The sequence below is a fragment of the Sphaerodactylus townsendi genome, linkage group LG13 (assembly GCF_021028975.2).
Source record: "Sphaerodactylus townsendi isolate TG3544 linkage group LG13, MPM_Stown_v2.3, whole genome shotgun sequence".
NCBI lineage: Eukaryota > Metazoa > Chordata > Lepidosauria > Squamata > Sphaerodactylidae > Sphaerodactylus > Sphaerodactylus townsendi.
Window position 1 is genome coordinate 35,722,156 of NC_059437.1, and position 21,610 is coordinate 35,743,765.

The following is a 21,610-nucleotide window of genomic DNA, read 5'->3' on the forward strand; positions in this document are numbered from 1 at the left end:
TGTATGTGTGTGTTAAGTGTTGCTTCTGACTTACGGTAACCCTATATATTAATGTCCTCCAAAATGTCCTATCGCTAACAGCCTTGCTCGGGTTTCGTAAACTGAGGGTCGTGACTTCCTTTATGGAGTCAATCCATCTAATTTTGGGTCTTCCTCTTTTTCTGCTGCCTTCCAACTTTTTCTAGTGTTATTGTCTTTTCTGGTGACACCTGTCTTCCAATAATGTGATGCAAGCATGTCCACTTCAGTGTAGTCATTTTAAGTTTTAGGGCTTGTTCAGGCTTGATCTGATCTAGAAACCACTTTGTCTTTTTGGAGGTCCATGAGATCTATAAAACTCTCCTCCAATGCCACCCGTCAAATAAATCAACTTCCTGTTTGTTTTCTTCATTGTCCAACTTTCACACTCTTGCATGTGGAATACTATAGTATGAATTATCTTGACTTTCATCACTAACGACATATCCTGACGCTTAAGGATCTTTTCTAACTCCTTCATGACTGCCCTTCCCAGTCTCAATCGCCTTCTGATTTCTTGGTTGCAGCCTCCCTTTTGGTTGATGACGGAACCAAGAGATAGAACATCTTGAACTATTTCAATTTCTTCATCATCAGCCTTAAAGTTGTGTAGTTTCCCAGCATTTATGACGTTTGTCTTCATCATGTTCACCTGTAAGCCTGCTTTGGCACTTTCACTTTTAACCTTCATCAGTAGTCATTTCAAATCTTTACTGTTTTCTACCAGTAGTGGGGTGTCATTTGCATATCTCATATTAATTTTCCTTCCACCAATTTTCACTTCATCTATATCATAGGTGTTAAATTTACGGCCCTCCAGATGTTATGGACTACAGTTCCCATCATCCCCTGCCAGCATGATGCTGGTGGGGATGATGGGAACTGTAGTCCATAGCAGTTTGACACCTGTGATCTATATTATGATAAGACTAAAGAATTACTAGATAAAGGAAGACATAAACTCTAAACTAGAAATAAGAAAAAGACCTGACAGGTGCCTGATGTAATATTGCTACTGATTATGTCCATTCAGCATTTTCCTTGGTGTGAACTCTTCCCCGTTTCAGGTGGAGTCGGGCCCCAGCTGTAGGAGAAGGCGCATCTTCCTTATCTCCTGGCCTCTTCTCTGGATTGGCTAATTACCTCCCTGCCCTTGCTGCCAGCTGCGTTCCCAACATTGCTGACCCCGTGAGGTTATTCAGTCAGGCAGCTGCTTTCACTGAGTAGGGTCCATTTCTGTTCATCATACTGAACTGTATTAAGGCGATAGTGAAGCCTTCTACAGGGGAATATAGCAGACCTTTGCTGGGTGCCACTGAGACCTTCTTCAGGATTCCACAGGACCAAATTAACAAGAATTACCTCCAGGTGACTGGGAAGGACATTATCTGTAAACTGGGCAAGAGTTAATTTGTTTTAATCTTCCATTCTCATGGTATGCTATATATGATCAGCAGAAAGACAGATGTGCCTATGAAAGAATAATTTGTATGATTATATACATTGAAGACTGATTTACACCTCTAATTTCCCCCCACTTGTTTGCAACCTTGAATTAGCTATTTTCTAGAGCATGGGTGGTTGATACTATTTATTTTCCAGCCTATGGAAGTGTATTTTGCCATGCTGATACTCTCATATTCTGTAGACAGTTGATGGGGTGCAGTGACCAAGAGAGCATGAACAGAAGTCCCCAGTTCAAATCTTGCTATGAATCTACAAGCTGACCCCCTAGGGAAACTACCCTCAGCTTTGGTGATGTGGGGATGATAATGCTTGCCCAACAGAAGTATTAGTTAAATTGGCTGCGAAAATATATCTGAAGCCCTTCGAACACTTGATATATGCTCTGTAATAGTTTGTGTTGATCTTTCTATTGTGTTGAATGCTTCATTTTATAGTTCCTACTTATCTGTAGTGTTGGGTAGATGTGGAGACAGGAGGAATCATTTTTGGCCTTCATGCCTTAATGTTTTGCCACACTGTGGTGTGATCACAAAACAATACGGATGGGGAGAAGGCCATGCAGGATGTTGGGTTCTCAGTGACTGAGGAAATGAAAAACAGAGCAGATTTAGCCCTCACCCGAACAGGTGTCCTCGTTTTTCTAACATATCCCCATGTGCCAGTAGTGATCCTCAGGTTGCCACCTATGCTAGTTGCATCCCTGTCCCCACTTAGGGTAGCTCACATCGTCACCCAGAGCCTGTGCCTTTTCTGTTGTATCTCCATTTTGGAATGGTTTCCCTGACAACTTGAGGGGTGTTTTTGCAAGTCCGTTTGATTTGCCGGGGCTTTTAATGAGTGGAAGAGGGATCTATAGACTACAGGTATGTTACAGAACAGTTATTTGGGGTTTTATTTTATTCTCTGTGTTTTAAACTGTGTTTTATAAACTGCCTTGAATTAAAGGGAAAGGCAGGATATAGATATTAATCAGTGAATGGGTGCAATTGGGTAAGTTTTGCAGATACTGGGTGTCCTGGCGCTCACAAATAGGACCTGCAGCAGGAGGAGATGGGTCTCTATGGCCATAGCATCCCCAAGTGCATTTAATCTACCCCAGGAGTCCTTGCAACTGTCTCTCCAAACCCTTCCTCTGAAAACAACTTGTATATTCCTAAGATTCATTTATAAACTTTTTTAAATGTGCAGAAGAACAATGAACTTCTCTTTCAAATGTTTTTGATCATGGGAGCGATTCGACAGCAGTCTTTGCTCTCTGTTGCTTTACATGTCTATAATTCTGCAGTTGAAAACCTCAAAGTGTGCGTGGGTTTTAGAATTTGAAAAGTTTTTCTTTATTATATATTCAGGTGATAGGGTTGGAAACTGGGAAGGGAGTGAATCAATGGGTAGAGCTGGAAGAACAGGAATCTGGGAAGTCAGGAGGAAATGGTATTTGTGCAAAATGAGAGAGTTCTATCTTTGACTACCAGAAACCTCATCCTGTTTTGAGATGTTTAGGAAATATTGTCTACCTGGGATTTGTAACTTTAGTGGCTATAAGTTTTTAAAAACGAATCCTGTTTATTCAGATTCTGTGGAAATAACTTGATTTTGCATTTGAAGCTTTATTTTCTGAATTGTCACATGCTTATAACAATGTATTCTTGCTCAGAAAAATCCCTGCTATTCTAGTTGCTCTTTTTATGGTTTTCAAATGCAGGCAAGTGTTATCTTCCAAGAGATGATTTTGACTGGGGCTAATTTTGCACAGAATTTTGGATATAATGAAGGTTTCTGTTTGCTCATACAGTTGAAGTGAAAATTGAAGTTGTGCTTCCGGAGAAAGAGAGAGCCAAAGAGGACATGTCACCCAACGGGAAAGCCAGCCCTATCATCTACAAAGCCAATGGAACTTCTCGGCACTACCAATTGGAGGAGCACCCCATTGCCATGAACCCATACCGGAATCTGAAAGATGTTGTTGAAGCCTCAGTTTGTCATGTAAAGGACCTCGACAATGGGCAGTAAGTGTAGAACAACTTCTGCATGACCCTGAATAGCCAAAGGGTCGTTGTTAACTAGTAATGTGTTTGGTTTAACTAGTAATCTGTTTGGCTTGTTACGTGTATCTGTGAAACAAAGGCTTACGTATAGTAGAAAGCACTGGGTGTGTAGTATTTCTCTGCACATGGCATTCCCCTGAAAGATTTTGGTCAATGCAGACCGGCCTTCACTGAAAAGGAAATAGGGCTGATATTTTCTTCACTGCAACAAGATCCCCAAATGCAGCACTCTCAGGAGTAGTTTTAGAATTAGAAGAGAGGGTATTCAGAGGCACCATTAAGGTGGGAATGATGCTTTCTCTCTATCCCTGCTGTGACTATCGTTTTCTTGTGGTCTCTATATTTGTCTGTTGCAGCAAAAGTAAGCGGGAATCTTGCGTTGCCTTAAAGAGTAACAACGTTTTATTCTGGCAAAAGCTGGTGGGGACTGGGCATTGTTTCCCAACCTGTGGGTGGAGACCCAAAAGTGGGTTGCAAAGCCTCTGAAAGTGGGGTCTGGACCAGCCCTCCATAATGACTGCCTCTGCCTTTCCATTGCTCTCTTTTGTATGTTGGGAACCAAGACTTGACCCAAGAAACAATATCTTTCATACATTAGTTGGCACTGCATGTATGTGTTGATCAAGTAAAAAGTGCTTCCGGAGAAAGAGAGAGCCAAAGAGGACATGTCACCCAACGGGAAAGCCAGCCCTATCATCTACAAAGCCAATGGAACTTCTCGGCACTACCAATTGGAGGAGCATCCCATTGCCATGGATGGATACTACTAGAGTGAATTTCTTGGATTCTTAGGAGGTCTTAGAGGGAGCAATGGAGAAGGGAATCCTAGTTAAGGGCTGGAATGTAACACAACCATATGCAGGGGTTGAATGTCAGAATGCTTGGGGTTCATGGTAGAGGCTGCTGTATCCTTTAGTGCTGTATGTTGGTTTTTCAAAAACATCCAGTTCGCCATTGTAGAAAATGGAATGCTGAACTGAATGGGTAGCAAGATCATAGTTTTCCAACAGAATCAAAAAGCCTTGGGCCATCCCTAGATGGGTCACCTTACCAAGAAGCTTGGGAACGATTGGACTAGAGCCTCTTCAAGCTGTTAAAGGTTGCTGTAACCTGCCCCCCCATCTTACTCTAAGCACAAGTACATGCCAGTATGCCCTGATAACCCTATAACAAGAAGTGCAGGTTTGGTCAGAAATCAGCTTGGTTGTGGAATGCAGTGAACCCTGCTCTTTTAGCAGCTAATGAAAGACAAGTGTGTCTTTTCCCCTGAAAGGCGTGCAGTATTGGAAACCTTAGAGGTCCTTGTGCTTGCCCCTGCAGTTCCTCAGTGGGTGGGGTATCTTTGTCATCGCAGAAGATTTTGGCACTCAGATCCTGGGCTGAAGGTTCAATAGGTCTAGAGCCCCAAAAGGATTATCCACCCATTTGACAGTTAGGTGGCTGAGGCTAAGAAAGTATGGCTCGGCTCAAGCCGTCAAGAAAAATCAAACCATGCTCATCCATCTTTAATTTAGCAATGTTAAAAGTCCCTCTTTGATAGCTGGGAGAATTATGAGCCTGAAGGATATGCTGGTTGATGCTTTGTGTAACCCTGTTATTGGAGCTAGCATTAGATATATCCCTGATCCCTCCCAGTTTTTGTATCAGTAGAGGAGCAGAATTTATCAGGCATCTCTCAGCCGATAGTCCAACCACCAATGTTGGCATAGTAGTATAACATCCTGTAGGCAAAAGAATCCTACATTCTACCTTGGGTGCATGGACTGAGATGGGGACAATTATTTTTGCGACTTGTAGAGTTATATGGGAATGTTTTTATTTGCTTTTATGTGATAATAGCTATCTGTTTGAACTTAATAGTCCAGAGTGCATTACAGGCTCTGTTAAAACACCTGCTAATAATGTGAGTTATAAAGTTTAATCTGTCCTTAAGGAAATATTAGAGCTATTCTTTAAATTTTATCTCTATCCTTCTAGGATGCGAGAGGTAGATTTGGGCTGTGGGAAGGCCTTGCTGGTCAAAGAAAATGGGGAATTTTATGCCTTGGGCCACAAATGCCCTCACTACGGTGCCCCACTGGTGAAAGGTCAGTTTGTTCCCTCCAGAAAAATGCTTTGTTAAATATTTCCCTTGTTAAATATTTTCAGTACTTCCCTTGATGTTTTACACATCTGCAAGAATGATCCTGAGGAGGTTTGGGGAACTGTAGTGTCTGCTATTGTTCTGGGATTTCATGATTGCTCTGGAACTCCTACAAGAACATAGAATGTAGGATATCAGAGGGTAGCAGGAATTGTTCTGGGAAAGCTAAAGCCTCTTCTCACCCCATGCTGTTGTCCTGATCCAAACTGGGAAGAAAGGAGAAAAAGTCATCAGAGAATCAGGCAAGAGAGGAAACTGAAGAGGCTAGTGAAGAAGACCCTTTGAGAAAGATCTGCCAGAGTGGCTAGATCATAGGTGTCAAACTCGCGGCCCTCCAGATGTTATGGACTACAGTTCCCACCATCCCCTGCCGGCATCATGCTGGCAGGGGATGATGGGAACTGTAGTCCATAACATCTGGAGGGCCACGAGTTTGACACCTGTGGGCTAGATAGAATATCTAAAGGAAAAGCAGGAGCAGCAGCAGAAGTGGTGGACCAGAAGGGACTTCCTGTGACATAAACTCTCAGCTACCCAGTTAATGACAGATAACTGAAGACCTATTGAACGCTTCAGTAAGGCTGACTGAGATGGTGGTTAACATACCCACTTGCCCATCCTCACTTCAACTGCGTCCCTCTCAGCAGCTGGAATAGCTAATCCTCTTTGCCTCAGTTTTTCCAGGCTGCTCTAAAAGCAGCAGATTCCTTCCTCTCATGGCATTTTAGCCACCAGTTTGGTTGCCCTCACAACAGGTGAGAATATTGTAATGATGGGGCCTTTCAGAGAGATTTTCCCACAGTTGGGTGCTGAACTGCAGTGGCGTTTCTCCAGGCTTCCTCAAGACACTGCTCTCCATTTGCCTCTGTTGATTCCTCATGGTTTCATTGTGATGCCCCAAACCACCTTCGATTTGAGAAAGAATGGAGATACATCAAGGAGGCCTCTGAAAGACAAATGGATTAGGGTGTCGTGAGGAAGCCTGGCGAAAAACTGTTACACAGTTTGGCATCCAAACTGAGGAAAAAGATTAGAAGCCATACAGATCATACGCAAAGAGGACATAAAAGGATTGGCTGCTCTAGCTCGCAGGAGTGGCAGGTGCAGCAGATGAAGAGGTGCCCTTGGATGGCATCAGCTGGCCTCATGTATTGAGTTGGCACAGATAACTGCCATGTTGTTTGCTTAATTATAATCTGCCTTTCTTGTTGAGATTTAAGGTGGATTACAGAATAAGAAAACAGTTGGTGCTTCTTAAAATGGTAATCCATCTGTAAGATCAAAACACTTAATTATTAGGGCTGGATAGAACAAGCAACTCTAAATGTATTTGGGCATGAATAACTGATGGCTCAATCATAGGCTGGTCAATTAACTAACTAGAAGTTGTTTTAATTGGATTGGAGTCTAAGTGATGATTTTCTCTTCTTCTAGATGTTTTCAGTGCTTCTTTTTTATTAGTGAGGTCCGAAGCCTGATGATTTTAAATTGTCAGGTGGCTGAGGCTATAGAAAAGAATAACTTTGCTTTTCAAAAACTTCTCTGCAGGAGTTTTGTCCAAGGGACGAGTACGTTGCCCCTGGCACGGGGCTTGTTTTAATATTGGCACGGGGGATATAGAAGATTTTCCTGGCCTGGACAGTTTGCCAAAGTTTCAGGTGAGATCTCTAGATTTAAATACCAAGTTAGCAAAGCATGTCTTGACAGACTCCCAACAGTATCACATCCGGGTTGTGTACGCAGTGGGAATCTTCAAGCTTCATGCTTTTAGCAGCACTTAAATAAGACACTGGCTGTGGGGCCCCATTATTTGGAAGCTTATCATTCATAAATAGTTTAAGAATAACGGGAATACATTAAATGACTAAATACACTTTTTAAGAAAACCATTTTCTGATTGCAGGTGAAAATTGAGAAAGAGAAAGTGTACATTCGAGCTAGCAAACAGGTAAGATCATAATTCAAATCCCTGGCCAAACACACTGAATTCATTCTGGAGGTAGCCATACCATAACATTAGAGGTTATGAACATCCCATGTGACACAGTATGGTGCTGTATTTCTTATTGAGAGACAGCACATCATTTAGTTTCTCACTCTTAGACCCCAAAATGTCTTGACCTTGTGTCAGAAAAACATAAGTGTTGAAAGATCATTGATACAGTTTCCTGAATGGCTTCCAGGCTCTTCAGACACAAAGACGGACCAAAGTGATGGCTAAGTGCATCTCCTTGAGCAACTACAACATCAGCAGCACAAATGTACTCATCATAGGGGCAGGTAAGATAATTCAGCATATGCCAGCAAGATGACTGTAGCTCCAAGGTGGGCAAGTGCGGTCATAGTGAAGATATGTTAAAGGAACATCAGTGAGTTGGTAGAAAGTGCCGAGTTATGGTAATCCTGTCAAGTTTTCAAGACAAGAAACGAATAGATATGGTTTATCATTGCCTGTCTTCATAGCAACCCTGGATTTCCTTGGTGGTTTGCCATCCAAGTAATAATCAAACCTATTCAGCTTCCAACATTTGACAAGGCCCATCCGAAAAACTCAAACAAAGATGCTGAAATTCCCTCTCTCTCTCATATAAGTTGAGATGTGTGGTTTCCAGGCTGTATGGCCATGTTCTTAAAAAACTGATGTAAGTTTTTAAAGATAACCGTGAAAGATGACTCAAAGCTTATAGATTTCATTTCTTCCATAGGCCCCGCTGGATTAGTATGTGCTGAAACATTACGGCAAGAAGGTTTCTCAGACAGAATTGTCATGTGCACAATGGATAGACATTTGCCCTATGACAGACCCAAATTAAGTAAGGTTTGTATTCTCTGGCACGTTTTCCATTCCTTTGGCTGAGGGAAAGGCACCGCACGTGTTGGCTTGAATTGTAACACTGAGTTGAAAAACAGTGGAGCAGTCTTGGTTTTTGCTTTTTAAAGAGGAGTAGTTGTCATGTTTTTCGTGAGACTCAAGGAAACCTGCCACTCATGGAATTGGAAAGGGGGAGTCCTTTTTTAAAAGAATCCTGATTTCTGTGGATTACTTTCACTTGTGCCTTCCAACAATTACCAATACTCTGTACTGGAATGGGAATTATTTACTTATTTGCTTATGTAATGCCTTTATATGGCACCTTTTTGTCAAGACAGCCAAGGGAATTTCCAGTTTAACATTTTAAAAGATAAAATAAGAAGCAGTAGAAATTGTGTCTGGCCTTTGTGTGACTTTTTAGGGGTTGATAATATGAGCGCCCTGGCCCTTGCCTTCTTCTTGGGGCACAGCCCTTTCGATAGCCTGGGAAGGTGGAATAAGGATTGACTCAGTTGGTTTCTTTCAGGCCATGGATGGTCTCTCAGAAGCTGATGGCAAGAACTCCTTGGTTTGGGCCTCTGTAGAATTCATGTTTGATCCTGTTTTAGAAGGGTCTAAACATTTCTTTACCCTTGTACTGTTCAATGTCTGAGGACAAAAATGGCTTCTCATTTCAGTCAATGGATTGCCACCCCGATCAGATCGCTTTGAGACCTAAAGAATTCTTTCGTATGTATGACATTGAGGTCCTGACAGAAATGCAGGTAAATATGTATGTGAAGGGTTAGACTCAGAAGCAGGTTAGAACAGATTTTCAAGCTTGTTGAGCCTGCGGGCACTATGGGAATTTTAAGAACAGGGCTGGGAGGGGGGGGGGGGGGCACAGCTAATCACAGAATGGCTGCTGGGAAGGTGGAGGGGCTGATCATAAAATGTTGGGAGGTTCAAATCCTATCATTCTCCTTCGATGAAGGAACCCTGCAGTGACAAATGTGATGTCTCCTGCACTCTTTTGAAATACTTCCTCATCCAAGTGAAATGGCAGGAAGCCAAGGGTAGTTTACTTCCTCTGGGGAAGAGGCAAGCGGAAACTAGGAAAGATATTTACAGGCAGGATTTAAAAATGTTTTAGCTTCTTTTAAATCCTTCTTTCTCACAAATGGGGACATAAAATACCTTTTTAGATCATTGTCTGTGGGAGCCAGTGTGGTGTAATTGTTAAGAGCAGGTGGATTCTAATCTGGAGAACCGGGTTCGATTCCCCACTCTTCCACCTGAGTGGGTGAAGCTTATCTGGTGAACCAGATGCATTTTTGGAACTCTCTCTACCCCACCTACCTCACAAGATAGGGAGTTGTGGGGAGAGGAGGGAAAAGGAGCTTGTAAGCCACTTTGAGTCTCCTTACCGGAGAGAAAGGTGGGATATAAATCCAAACTCTTCTTCTTCTAGTTTATCCTTAGAACAACAATTCAATTAGATGGGTTAGGCTGGAAATGTGTGACTAGTCTAGTGTCACTTAGAAGGATTCCATGGCAGAGTGGGGATTGGAGCCTAATGTGAAACTCTTACTGCCATACTGAAGTGGCATGATAGTGTATTCAGGTATTATGTTGACTACCATAGGATAGAAAGTACATAGTTTAGTTAACATATGTAGCACAATCTGTGGTTAACCTGGAATGCTGGTGCCAAATGTCTGTGCCGGGAAGCACCTCTTCCTTGAGAAACGTCCTGTTCATGTAGCCATGCTCTGGTTTCTGGAGGCTCTGCCATTTTGAAGTGCTCATGCATGTCACAGTTGACTGACAGCTGAAATGGCAGCCAGTACAAGATTCTCATTTTGCCCTTTCTTTGCGTCTTTCTTAACTGTTTACTTGCAGCGGATACAGGATGTAGCATCCTGGCAGCTTGTCTTTCCTGGAGCAGAGCCAGGGAAAAACAGGGAGAAAAGGCATAATGTGTTCTTTAAGTCAAAATTACTAGGAGATGCTGGGAGGAGTGACAGGGCAGTAGCATCCACACACTTAAGGTGACTTGGACTGTGGCCTTTGTAGAGGTTCCCTGTAATGATCTTTGGAATTTGTTGCAGGTTGTGGCTGTAGATATCAAGAACAAGACTGCTGTCTTCAAGGATGCGTTTAAGATGGAATATAACAAATTGCTGCTGGCCACTGGAAGCACGTAAGTGCTCAGCAGAACTCATTGTGTCCCCTTAGCTATTTTTTGGTACATAAGAAAGCTTGGAGGGAAAGAAGGGGTTGTGGGGCAACCCATTACAGTGTCAGTAATGACTGTGCTGCTTGGAACTGATCGTATCCATAACTTGGTGTAATTTGATCATGGTTCATCAAATAGCCTCAGTTGGTACCATGTAGGCAGTGTCTGCAACCGGTTCTGTCGACAGACTTGCTCTGGGAGTTCTGTGCTTGGCATTTAATTGCCAAGCATGCAAGATCCCAGTTCAGAGTGGGACCATGGTGTTTCAGAGCGGGCAGCTTTAACTCTCATGTAATTTTCCCTGGAAAAGCTGCTCCAGTTTGGGAATTCCATATGTAGCTCATCTGTACACACAAGTTTCCCCAGTGGAGTAAATCGCTGCTTCTAGAACCATTTTAGATTGTGGAAATGGTACAAGGGGAATGCATAAGTCCCCTCACTTGGCTATCTATGGTCCTGATCTCAATCAGACCCTGAAGAATGAAGTTGGAAGCACAAAATTCCCAGATCTCATCTATCAGTGGGTCCCACGAAGCATGTGCAGTGACACGTGGACTCCAATGTGAAAACAGGCCTCAGTAGCCTAGGGCCAAAACAGAGGTAGCAGAAATCATGGATCTTGGCAAGTCTGTTATAAGTAAATTAAGTGTCTACATACCTATGATTTGGATTGGGACCACATGGGAAGCAAAGAGAGGATTTTAACCCTTCAACTTTACTAATCAAAACTGGGTTTGCCACTCTGTTAGCATTTTAAAGGGATAAAAAGATGTGTCATTTGGAAACCTGTATTTCCCCCCCTTAAAGTGGCTCAAAACAGTGAAAGGAGTTGGGGATTGATTAGCAAACCCAAGCAGGGCTTGGAAGGTTACATCTCCACTTTCTGTGTGGCCCAGGTCAAATCTTGGCTTCGTGCATTAGAGAGTCCGGTTTACATTTTACAGATCGGTTGAGGTCTAATTTCTGTCATATCTGTTTTGCTCCTTAGCTGTTGGACCAGAACCAGAGAGGAGTAGGTCCAAATCGATCTCTTTTTCATTGACATCCTGGGCTGCTTTGGGCAAGGCAGACTACCCTATCTGTAAAGTGGGCTTAATAAAGGCAAAAGCGGTGGGAATCTGATTTTCTTTAAGTTAAAAATTTATTACTTGGTGCAGGTTTGATTGTCAGGCTCAAACGATAGTAGAAAAGAATGTTCCCCTCCCAGTTTCCTCTGATGGCTAGCACGCTGTGCATATTCTCCATCTGCGCAAAATATTCAGCAAATGTTTGATGTTTGCTGTCAACCTCTGACATCCAGTGATGTTGCATTGATAAACACTGGACAATATCTGACAGCTGATGTTCCGCAGCAGTCAGTACTGAACAACATCTGACATTTGGCAACCAGTATTTAATATTATATGATGGCTGATTTTGTGTGTTTTCAGGCCAAAGACCCTTAGCTGTAAAGGCAAAGAAGTGGAAAATGTTTTTAATATCGGGACAGTGGAAGATGCCAATCGAGTGGTAAAGTTGGCCACCAGCAAAAATGCGGTAGTTGTGGGTGCCTCTTTCCTAGGTGAGCACTTCTGTACTGAAGGAAAATTAAAGATTCCCGGAATAGACTGTGCTCTTGTGGCCAGACCACAATTGCTTTTTCAATTACCTTATGTACTCGTGTATAAGTCTACTTTTTCAGCACATTTTTTGTGCTGAAAAAGCCCCCCTCGACTTACACGCGAGTGAGGGTCCCACTTAATTCTTGTGTGGCATTCCCCCTCTCCTGTCTTTGCTCTCTCCTGCCTTCTTCTCTGCCTCCCCCCTTCTCTGCCTCTCCCCTTTCAGCCACTTTCTCAGCCTCCTTCTCTGCTTCTCTCTCCTACCTTCTTCTCTGCCTCCCCCCTTTCAGCTGCTTTCTCTGACTCTGCCTTCTTCTTGGTGGTGGCTGGCCCCTGGCTCTCGACCTGGGTGAGCTGGACAAGCTGCGGGATGGAGAGGTTGGTGGCAGAGACCTTAGGATTGGTGAAATGGGGGATCAGTGGCAGAGACCCCCAAATAGCACCCAACCGTATCTATTTTTATTTTTGAAATTTATCAGTAGCTGCTGCATTTCCCACCTTAGACTTATACTTGAGTCGATAAGTTTTCCCAGTTTTTTGTGGTAAAATTAGGTGCCTCAGCTTATATTCGAGTCGACTTATACACGAGTATATACGGTATGTTCTGAATTCCAGCAGAAATAAATGCAATGGGGAAACACTAAACTGTAGAACACGATTGACCTATCTCTCCCTTATTTCTAGTACTGGTCATTTTGCTGTAATGATCTGAGAGGAGTCAACCACAGTTGAACAACAATCTTTGCAGAGTTACTGAGTGCCAGTAAAACATTTCCATGAGATATATCCGCAAGGTGGTTTCTCAGGCACTACATGCTAGGTGCCACTAAAGATGGTAGAAGTGGAGACAGAACGAGCATGAAGTATTGTCTTTCCCCTTCGCCTTTCCTGCATTCTAGCTATGCTCAGTAGATCTTGGTGTACTGAGGATACTGTCCCTGTGGGCTATACTGGCCTGCAAACTTATTCTGGGGCCTTCTCCATTTCTACTGCTCACTTGTGGAACAAATTTCCTTTTGTGGTCTGACAGACCCCCCTCATTGCTGACTATTAACATTATTATTTTGTTAACACTATTAACATTATTTTGTTTCAAAAGAAATTTGTCCAAGTGATTTATTTTGAGGAACAACCAATGCCTGGGCTGCTTCTATTTTTTTTTAATTAATGTTATATTTTTGTAATATGCTTTTGGTGGAATCATTGTTAGCCACCTTGGGCTCTGATGAAGAAACTGGTTTAGAAATGTTTTAAAACTAACGCACACAGGTTTGACCTGAGGGGTAAAAATCACAAAATCCACAAATCCCCATGGAAATATGTTTGAGTAATTTATCAGTGAATTGTGTTCTGATGTTCTCTATCTTAATGAAGCTGAAATTCTTTTTTAAATTAGTTTTTATTCAAATAATCTCAAAATACATGTTACAAGTGTACATTTTTTAGTATAAACGTTTACTATATCACATATCTTGTTAAATAATCATATCAATTATCTATCTACTAGAAGCCATTATATCTTATCTACTTTAATATTCAATAGGAGAAGTTATAACATTGTTATCTTCATTTATATATTTTGCCCAGAGTTCCCAGTTTTGTTTGTAAGTGTCGTAAAGCAAGTGTCTTATTTGATGAGCCATTCTGTCTAACATGTATAATTGTTGCACCTTGTCTTTCCAATCTTCTATTGTTGGTAATTTGTCTGAAATTCTGAAATGGAACTGAAATTCTGGCTGTTTTTGCAACTGATCCATAAAGTCTACATCCAGTCCCCCAAAGTTTCAAAGTGCTGGAATTCAGATGGCAATTCAAGTGTTGCCGTGGTTCATTAGTAGTTCTGTTTTCCAGGGATGGAGGTCGCAGCCTACCTAACTGAGAAGGCCCATTCTGTTTCGGTGGTGGAGCTAGAAGAAGTCCCTTTCAAGAAGTTCTTTGGGGAGAAAGTTGGGCGAGCCATCCTGAAAGTAATTACAACTATATCATTTGTTTTTCAGGGAAACATTCTGAGGGTTGATCAGACTTCTGACAATGTTCTCATGGGGCCAATTTAATGCTGTTCTTTTTTTCCCCCTTTGGATAGATGTTTGAAAACAACCATGTGAAATTCTACATGCAGACTGAAGTATCAGAACTGAGGGAACAGGATGGCAAGGTATTACGCCTGTGACAGTTGATAGGAGCAGGGTGTACCGGTGTGTACCCAGATATGGCAACTGTTCCTTTAAAACCCACAGACCACTTAGAAAATATGTATTCACTTTGTTCTTGCCAATGATGCTGATGATAAAATTAGGATGTAGCTTGCAGGTATCTTCTCCTACATATCAGCAGTGCTGGGAAGTGCGCTATTTTCTTTTCCATGTACTGCACAGAGTAGGAAAAAGAGACCGTTGTGGGCATTGCTTCTTTTGTGCACTTGGGACTATTACTTCGTTACACTGTGCATCTAGAGGCACCTTAGTTGTTACCCTAAGTAAGCAGTCTCCATTTTAGTTTGAGGAAGTTAGCTGGAGACAGATTGAGAGAGGGTAACTGGGATTGATAATCTGTGTATACCAGGATAGTCCTGAGTAGCAGTTCTCAAATGAGCAAGCGGTTGTATGGTTGAAATGGGTTTTATTAAAGAATTAAATCATACAAACAGGAAATCTCAAGCAATGACTTGAATATATGAAACTTGCAAGAGCTGACTAAGAGAAAAAGGGAGGATATCCAGAAAAAGACCAGTGTTTCCAGGAGCAAAGAAAAAGAACCCACATAAGTGGAGGTGTGCACATAGATCCAGAACACATACACAACAAATAGCTAAAGAACCAATATTTATACTCCAAAATGGGTCCTGGGACAATATGAGATAAGCTAGCAGCAAAATCAAAGAGAAAGAATCGATTACTTTTCAGGGGTTCCACCAATAAGGTAGTAGAGGCTTGATGAGTTATCAGGACCCAAGATAACATGTTGACTATTTTCTCAAATATTGATTGATTGCTGGGATGGGTGCAAATAGGTTAAGTAATGGCTTGTTCCAAGCACTGATTAAATCACCTCAGCATGACACAATAGAGATTTGTTAGCCACATTATAAAGCCAGGCACATCTTAGGGCCAGAGGAAAAGTTCAGCTATCAACCTCTTTCCTGCCCAAGCTTGACACACAAGATGGACCCTAAAACTCTCTGAGGGGACAATATTTGGCTGTTATGCCATTTTTTGGCTCCCATGTCTTTGTGGCACCCATTAGCGAGAGGAGCTGTTAAACTGTTTACCTAGTGGGTAGATCAGAGATGCTAGCTGGCACCAGGAGCCATAGAGATCAGAAGTTGGAATTATGGAGCTGAGAGAGGGGACTTTCCTTGGCTCTGCTGTAGCCTGTACGGCTTGTTAGTCTAAGAGCAGGAACTCAGATCATGAGCAGTGGGACTTCCACTGCTCCAAACGGTGCTACCTGTAGGCCAGACACAGTTGATAGTAACAACTTTCCCATCTACTCCATAGCATAGTGCACATTTGTTTAAAGACAAAGTGGTGTAAGATATGGATGTTGTATGTTTGTTAATTTCCTGAGTTTTTTTTTCTCCTCAAAGCTAAAGGAAGTTGTGCTGAAGAGCGGCAAGATTCTCCGTGCTGATGTCTGTGTCATAGGCATCGGTAGGTGTCTCTGTTCACTGTGCAGCTGTATCACTGATGGGATTGTTCTTGAATGGCTTTTAGGGCCCCCAGGATGTCCTGTTTGCAGATGGCACATTGATCACCTCTTTCAGCAAATCCCAGATCTTGAATGCATGACCTTGTGACTTGGATTGATTTCTAAGTAGAATTTCAGGAAAATTCATGATGTAATTGGCTATCATGTTTCAAAATTATAAGGATTACGCAGTCAGAGGTGATGTTGCTCACTGGAATGAGTTCACAAGATCACTTCTGAATAGGAGCTGGTCCCTAAAATTGGGGTCTTTGGGCCTGGGTGGCAACAAGGCAGGACTTTTGAGTCAGTTACAACATTTCTGTTTTCATTTGGGCAGGTGCGACTCCCGCAACAGGCTTCTTGAAGCAGAGTGGCATTAACATGGATTCCAAAGGCTTCATTGTTGTAAATAAGGTAACTCCTGTGAAAGCATTCAGGAAGGAAAGACTAAAATGAGGTGGTGGTCGGTAGAACTAACAGGATGAGCATGCAGGAACCAGAACAAAATCCGAATCAGTCAGGTCTGTGTGGGCAAATAAGAGTACAATACCCAGTGTGATCTGAAAACACCTGGCTGAAAGGCCTGGCTGTGTTCCGTGCCTAAAGAGGTTCTTGCAGTGCTCTGTGCTTCTGGAAGGAGAGGGAGATGGAATAGGAATGCATGTTTGGGCTTTTGTGGTGTTGCTTATTGTGAGTGGCAAGGTGGGAGATTCAGCTATATCCTATCACTGGTCACAGCATTTTCCCATTCCTGTTTCTGTGTGTGTGTGAGACTTGCCACTGTGTCATCTCAATTGGATGGGACTTTTCTGTGCCTTTCAGATGATGCAGACTAACTTTCCAGGCATTTTTGCAGCTGGTGACGCTGTTGCGTTTCCGCTGGCCTTGCGGAATAACAAGAAGGTGAACATCCCTCATTGGCAGATGGCCCACATGCAGGGTAGGTGCTGTTCTCTCTCTCTTCTTTTCAAAATGCTGTCCTTAATAGCAGAGCCCCTCTTTGCCACCACCCAGGGAATGAAAAGGAAGAGGCAAGGGGAATTGCACTAGTGCATTTGCAGCTTGCTGTAGATGATGGTGATTGGCTAAAGCCACACTAAGTTACCACATTTGTTTCACCGGATATGTATTTATTTTTGCATTTGTATCCTGCCTATGGGAACCAGAGCAGAGCTTTAGGCTGGTGGTAGGGCCTGGAGCTGCAATTCAATTCTCCCCCACCCCGTGAGTCTTGTGGGCCTTGCCAATCTTATTCCTTATCAGGATGATCTTAGCCAATGGGCTTCAGGTCCTGTGTAAATACTTTTGAGTACCAAATGAAGAAGGCGTTTGTGAGAGTGGATCACCACCTTTATATGTATTTCCAGTTTTCCCAGAGTACCTGGCTGGTTACCATGGGATACAGACTGCTGGACGGACAATCGGATCAAAATGTGACACCTCTTTTTTGTGGTCTAGGCTAATGCTTCTGTTTTATCCCCATTTTCCAGGACGTATAGCAGCTCTAAACATGTTGGCCCATGGGACAGAAATCAGCACAGTCCCATGCCTGTGGACAGCAATGTTTGGCAAAAGCATTCGCTACACTGGTGAGGACAGAACTGGTCACATTTTCTTGATTGAAAGATTGCAGTGAGGAAAATCCAAAAGTGTTTTTCTGTTGGAAAGGGAGAAGGCCGGCTGCAGAACACAGGGGAATGTTTAATCCTAAACGTGGAAAGTCTGTTGAGGGCAAGTGTCAGGGGGATGTTATTTATGTGATTGAGATGTGTTCCAAATTCTATGTAACTACTTAAAATAACAAATCAGTGCTGCTTGAAAGATATATGTAACCAGCCTGCTATATATAACCACAGCCATCTGTGTATCCTTGATCTCTATGGCTTCACATGCTTTGTAGGAAACTAGGCTTCCCCTGGCACCTCTGTCCCACAAAAAAATAATTACTTCCTTTATTTTGTGGGGCAGGAAGCCAGGTGGCTGTCTCACTATCTGCTCAGAGCACCTCGACTCCAAAGACTGTTTTTAACAAATTCTTAGGAAACCGGAGGGGGGCTTTCAGCGGGAAATAAAGGGGATTGTGAACGCCAGTTTCATCAGAATTGGCTTTGTCAAATATGGTTCTTCAATACCTCATCAATAAACGCTGCTGATCAATACTTCAGAGTCTGTTTATTGGCTTAAGGTTCCGAGAGCTAACAGCCAATGATGGTTGCAGTTGCTTCAGAGGGCAGAGGTTTCAAGTCAACTTTCTGTTAAAATACACTTGAAAAGGCAATGCTCACTGAATCCACTGAAACCAAAGTGACTGAATAACTTTTCCAGATACCAGAAGCAGGACTTTACTCCATTATGTAGCACTTTACCTTTCTGCAGGATTACTAAAACCAGAATAAATTATGCAGAATAATAAAATCAAGGAACAAATAGTGCAAATCAAAAGAACATACATTTGCATTATTTATACAGGTTATAATTTAGCTGTTTTCAACAAACATTACATGGAGGAAAAGGAGTATGTACAACCCTGTTTATATCTTCTTCTCTGTCTTTATGTTTCTGTTTTTTTCCCAGGCCATGGAGAAGGATTTGATGATGTAATCATTCAAGGAGACTTAGATGAACTGAAATTTGTGGCTTTTTACACCAAGTAAGTGCCTTGCATCCTCTTTTTAGGTTACTTCCATACTAGAACTGCTCTTATTCGTTCATTCAGCTTTAACAGAGAATCCACACAACATCATTGGCAATGTGTTGCATTTCAGTATTTTCCCTGTTATCCTCCAATCCTTTTTCAGACCCCATTTTGCTTCATTTCGTTTAGTTTTATTTATAATGAGGAGGGGCCAGAAACTATGCAGGACATTTCAGGTCTGCTCCTGAAACATGGAGCAAAGGATTTGACTGCACAGTAAAAAGCAGTCCTTAAAATGTCTCTTCCACCCCCACCTCCCTTCTTCCCCAAACACACATACACGCAAGATCTGTCAATGAATGTTTGATTCAGAAATGCTGGAGCCAGATGCAGGAGAGCAGAAAATAGTTAATTAAACTAGATTCAGGTGTCAAACTTGCGGCCCTCCAGATGTTATGGACTACAGCTCCCATCATCCCCTGCCAGCATCATGCTGGCAGGGGATGATGGGAGCTGTAGTCCATAACATCTGGAGGGCCGCAAGTTTGACATCTATGACATGAAGAAAAGAAGAATGTTAAAAGAGACAGTAGCACTGAGAAACCTGAAGAGTACTTTGATTTTCCATATTAGACTGCCTGGCACTGCATTTAGAGCCTGTCCCAGCATTCTCTGGGTCATGCTGGAGTTACTTCCACACAGAAAATTTGCTCCACCTTAGCTTCCTTACTATTGTACTGTTTTCAGGTACATACACATGACATTGTCCTCATTTGCGGTGTGTCCATGACTTCGCCTGTTTTGCTATGGTCTTTCCCAAACCTGCTTTGCAAAGTACAATTTCTGGGAAGAATCACAAGGCACGTTCCTTTGCAGCCATAAGGAAGGGAAGATGTGCATTTTTGCAGTTCCTGCCTGCACTAGCACCATTCCCTTTATACACACCAGAGGGATTTTTTTCAGGCTTTACAAATTGGAATTAGTCACACATTTATAGCAATATGTCAAGAACCAACTTTTCTTCAAAAGCCCTGAAAAAGCACTGCAGTCATGGCAGCCTCAGGAGACCAAGGCAAGAAAAGTGCAAGGGGAATCTTTGTTTAGATGCCCCACTACTGCTGTAAACTCCACTACATTTGCACCACAGTGGAAGGAATACAGAAGATGTAAGCTGTGTGTGAGCTACCTGGGTTTCCCTGGCAGATTTACAGATTGGGTGTGTTGTAGTTGGCTCAAGATAGAAAGGGGCCATTCACAGTAGTAAGTTCAATAACTGCTTCAGAAGATCATAACACTCCAGGTACAGGTAAGCTACTGAAATTATGTGTTGTTCTGCTGTCTAGGCGAACCCCCAAGAGATGGTCATTATACAATAAGGTGACCCCCTGCGTAGAGTCCTGGAGGTAACTTTGAACAACATCTGCCAACGAGGACTAATCAGGCTGCTGTTCTTTCAAACCAGGACACGCGGGTTGCCCATTTTCTCATTCCCTCCTGGGCCTCTGGGATGGGCCTCTGCTGTGTCTCTTAGATGCAAACTAGGTGAAATCTGTCTTGTGTTGGATCCATTTTGGAGCATGCACATTATTGCATTTAATAGAACTCTTCTTCATCCAGAATTGAAAACCGGCCCATTTCAGGCGTGTAGATATACAGATAAATCTGGCTACAAGCGAGAGAAAAACTAATGCCATTGCATTCATGCACACTGCTTTCCAAATAGCTCATTATCAGCCACACCAAACGTTGTCCAAATATATCTTGTATATTTGCTTATGCGGGCCTGTTGAACAGATTTGTGGAAGCCAGAAAACCTGCTTGCTCCAATGCTGACCAACAGCTATCGAAGGATCGTTTTGGTATATCCTTCTGTCTTATCTTCTGGGACCAATCTGGCAGCTTCTGTCTACTGAACATTTGATACCCCCAAGAGAGTTACTTTGCTGACCTGGTTTTGTATGTTGGGAAATAAGGGGGCTGCCTTCTGTTCACCTTTGCTTTCTTTCACCGTTGGCCTAATCTGGAGAAACCCGCTTACCTGGCAAGTATGTGGGAAGAGGCTGCCCTCTGCCTTCCTCTTGCTTTGTCTCTCCGTGGTGATGGTCTACTCTCCTGGACTATTTTTGCCTTGTTTAGCTGTACAATTGCAGCTATCAAGACAGTGAAGAAATTGATATTGTCTATAATCAAATGACAGCCATGTTTTTAAAATGGGGACAGTGTGTGTGCCTAACAGATGACGTTTAGCAAGAAATGGCCTGTCTTCCTCTGTGTGAGTTAGGTCGAGAGTTTACTGATTCTTACATTGGGACCTGCTTTGTTGAAAGAAAGATGTTCCAAATGCAAACAATTGCTTAGAGCACCGAAAAAGCAGCCGTGTGCAATCTGAGCCATAGTGCCCAGCATCCCTTAATGTTGTACAGGATACTTGGCTTTAACTACTGGATTGGGCACCATGGCACGGATAACCAGCTTCAGGGGTGGAAGGCACAGTCTTTTACCCTATTTATTTACTTGTATACTCTCTCCTCAGACCCAGCTAAGGATGAGTTTTGCATGGCCATAGGCTTTTTAAAAAACATCAGGGAACAGTTTTAATCACAAATTGTTTAGTGCGTTCAGTTTGCTTAGAGGAGCAGCAGTTTTTGCGGCAAAAGCAGAGGAGCAAAGAACTTTCCAGGTCGCACAACTCAATCATGTGGCTGGAATGGCTTCCACACTAATTAGTGTTCATAAGCAAGTTTGTGATTCACCAGATGCAACTGGTTCTGGTGGGTTTTTCGGGCTGTGTGGTCTGGTGGATGAGACATTCATGTGACATAAAAAAAAAATCCCACAAGTGGGGATCTTGTTCCTCGTGCAACAAGATCCACCAGACCATGGCCACACAGCCCGGAAAACCCACCAGAACCAGTTGAATCCGGCCGTGAAAGCCTTCGACAATACACCAGACGCAAGTTTACTTTTCCTTCTGGTTTGGGAGA

At 42.7% G+C, this 21,610-nt stretch overlaps 1 protein-coding gene across 5 annotated transcripts in view; it reads left to right on the top strand.

Moving 5' to 3' along the window:
• Positions 1–21,610, top strand: part of AIFM3 (apoptosis inducing factor mitochondria associated 3) — a 49,347-nt gene that overhangs the window by 22,559 nt on the left and 5,178 nt on the right. For 4 of the 5 annotated variants that reach the window (XM_048514350.1, XM_048514352.1, XM_048514353.1 and 1 more), the window contains 16 exons: positions 3,278–3,491; positions 5,508–5,617; positions 7,222–7,331; positions 7,577–7,621; positions 7,857–7,953; positions 8,379–8,491; positions 9,163–9,249; positions 10,576–10,667; positions 12,134–12,264; positions 14,156–14,271; positions 14,388–14,459; positions 15,891–15,954; positions 16,329–16,405; positions 16,814–16,931; positions 17,482–17,580; positions 18,566–18,641. In XM_048514350.1, coding sequence (XP_048370307.1) covers positions 3,278–3,491; positions 5,508–5,617; positions 7,222–7,331; positions 7,577–7,621; positions 7,857–7,953; positions 8,379–8,491; positions 9,163–9,249; positions 10,576–10,667; positions 12,134–12,264; positions 14,156–14,271; positions 14,388–14,459; positions 15,891–15,954; positions 16,329–16,405; positions 16,814–16,931; positions 17,482–17,580; positions 18,566–18,641 — 1,621 coding nt within the window. Of the gene's footprint in view, positions 1–1,335; positions 1,387–3,277; positions 3,492–5,507; positions 5,618–7,221; positions 7,332–7,576; positions 7,622–7,856; positions 7,954–8,378; positions 8,492–9,162; positions 9,250–10,575; positions 10,668–12,133; positions 12,265–14,155; positions 14,272–14,387; positions 14,460–15,890; positions 15,955–16,328; positions 16,406–16,813; positions 16,932–17,481; positions 17,581–18,565; positions 18,642–21,610 lie in introns of those variants that run through there. The other variant, XM_048514354.1, reaches the window with a different exon arrangement.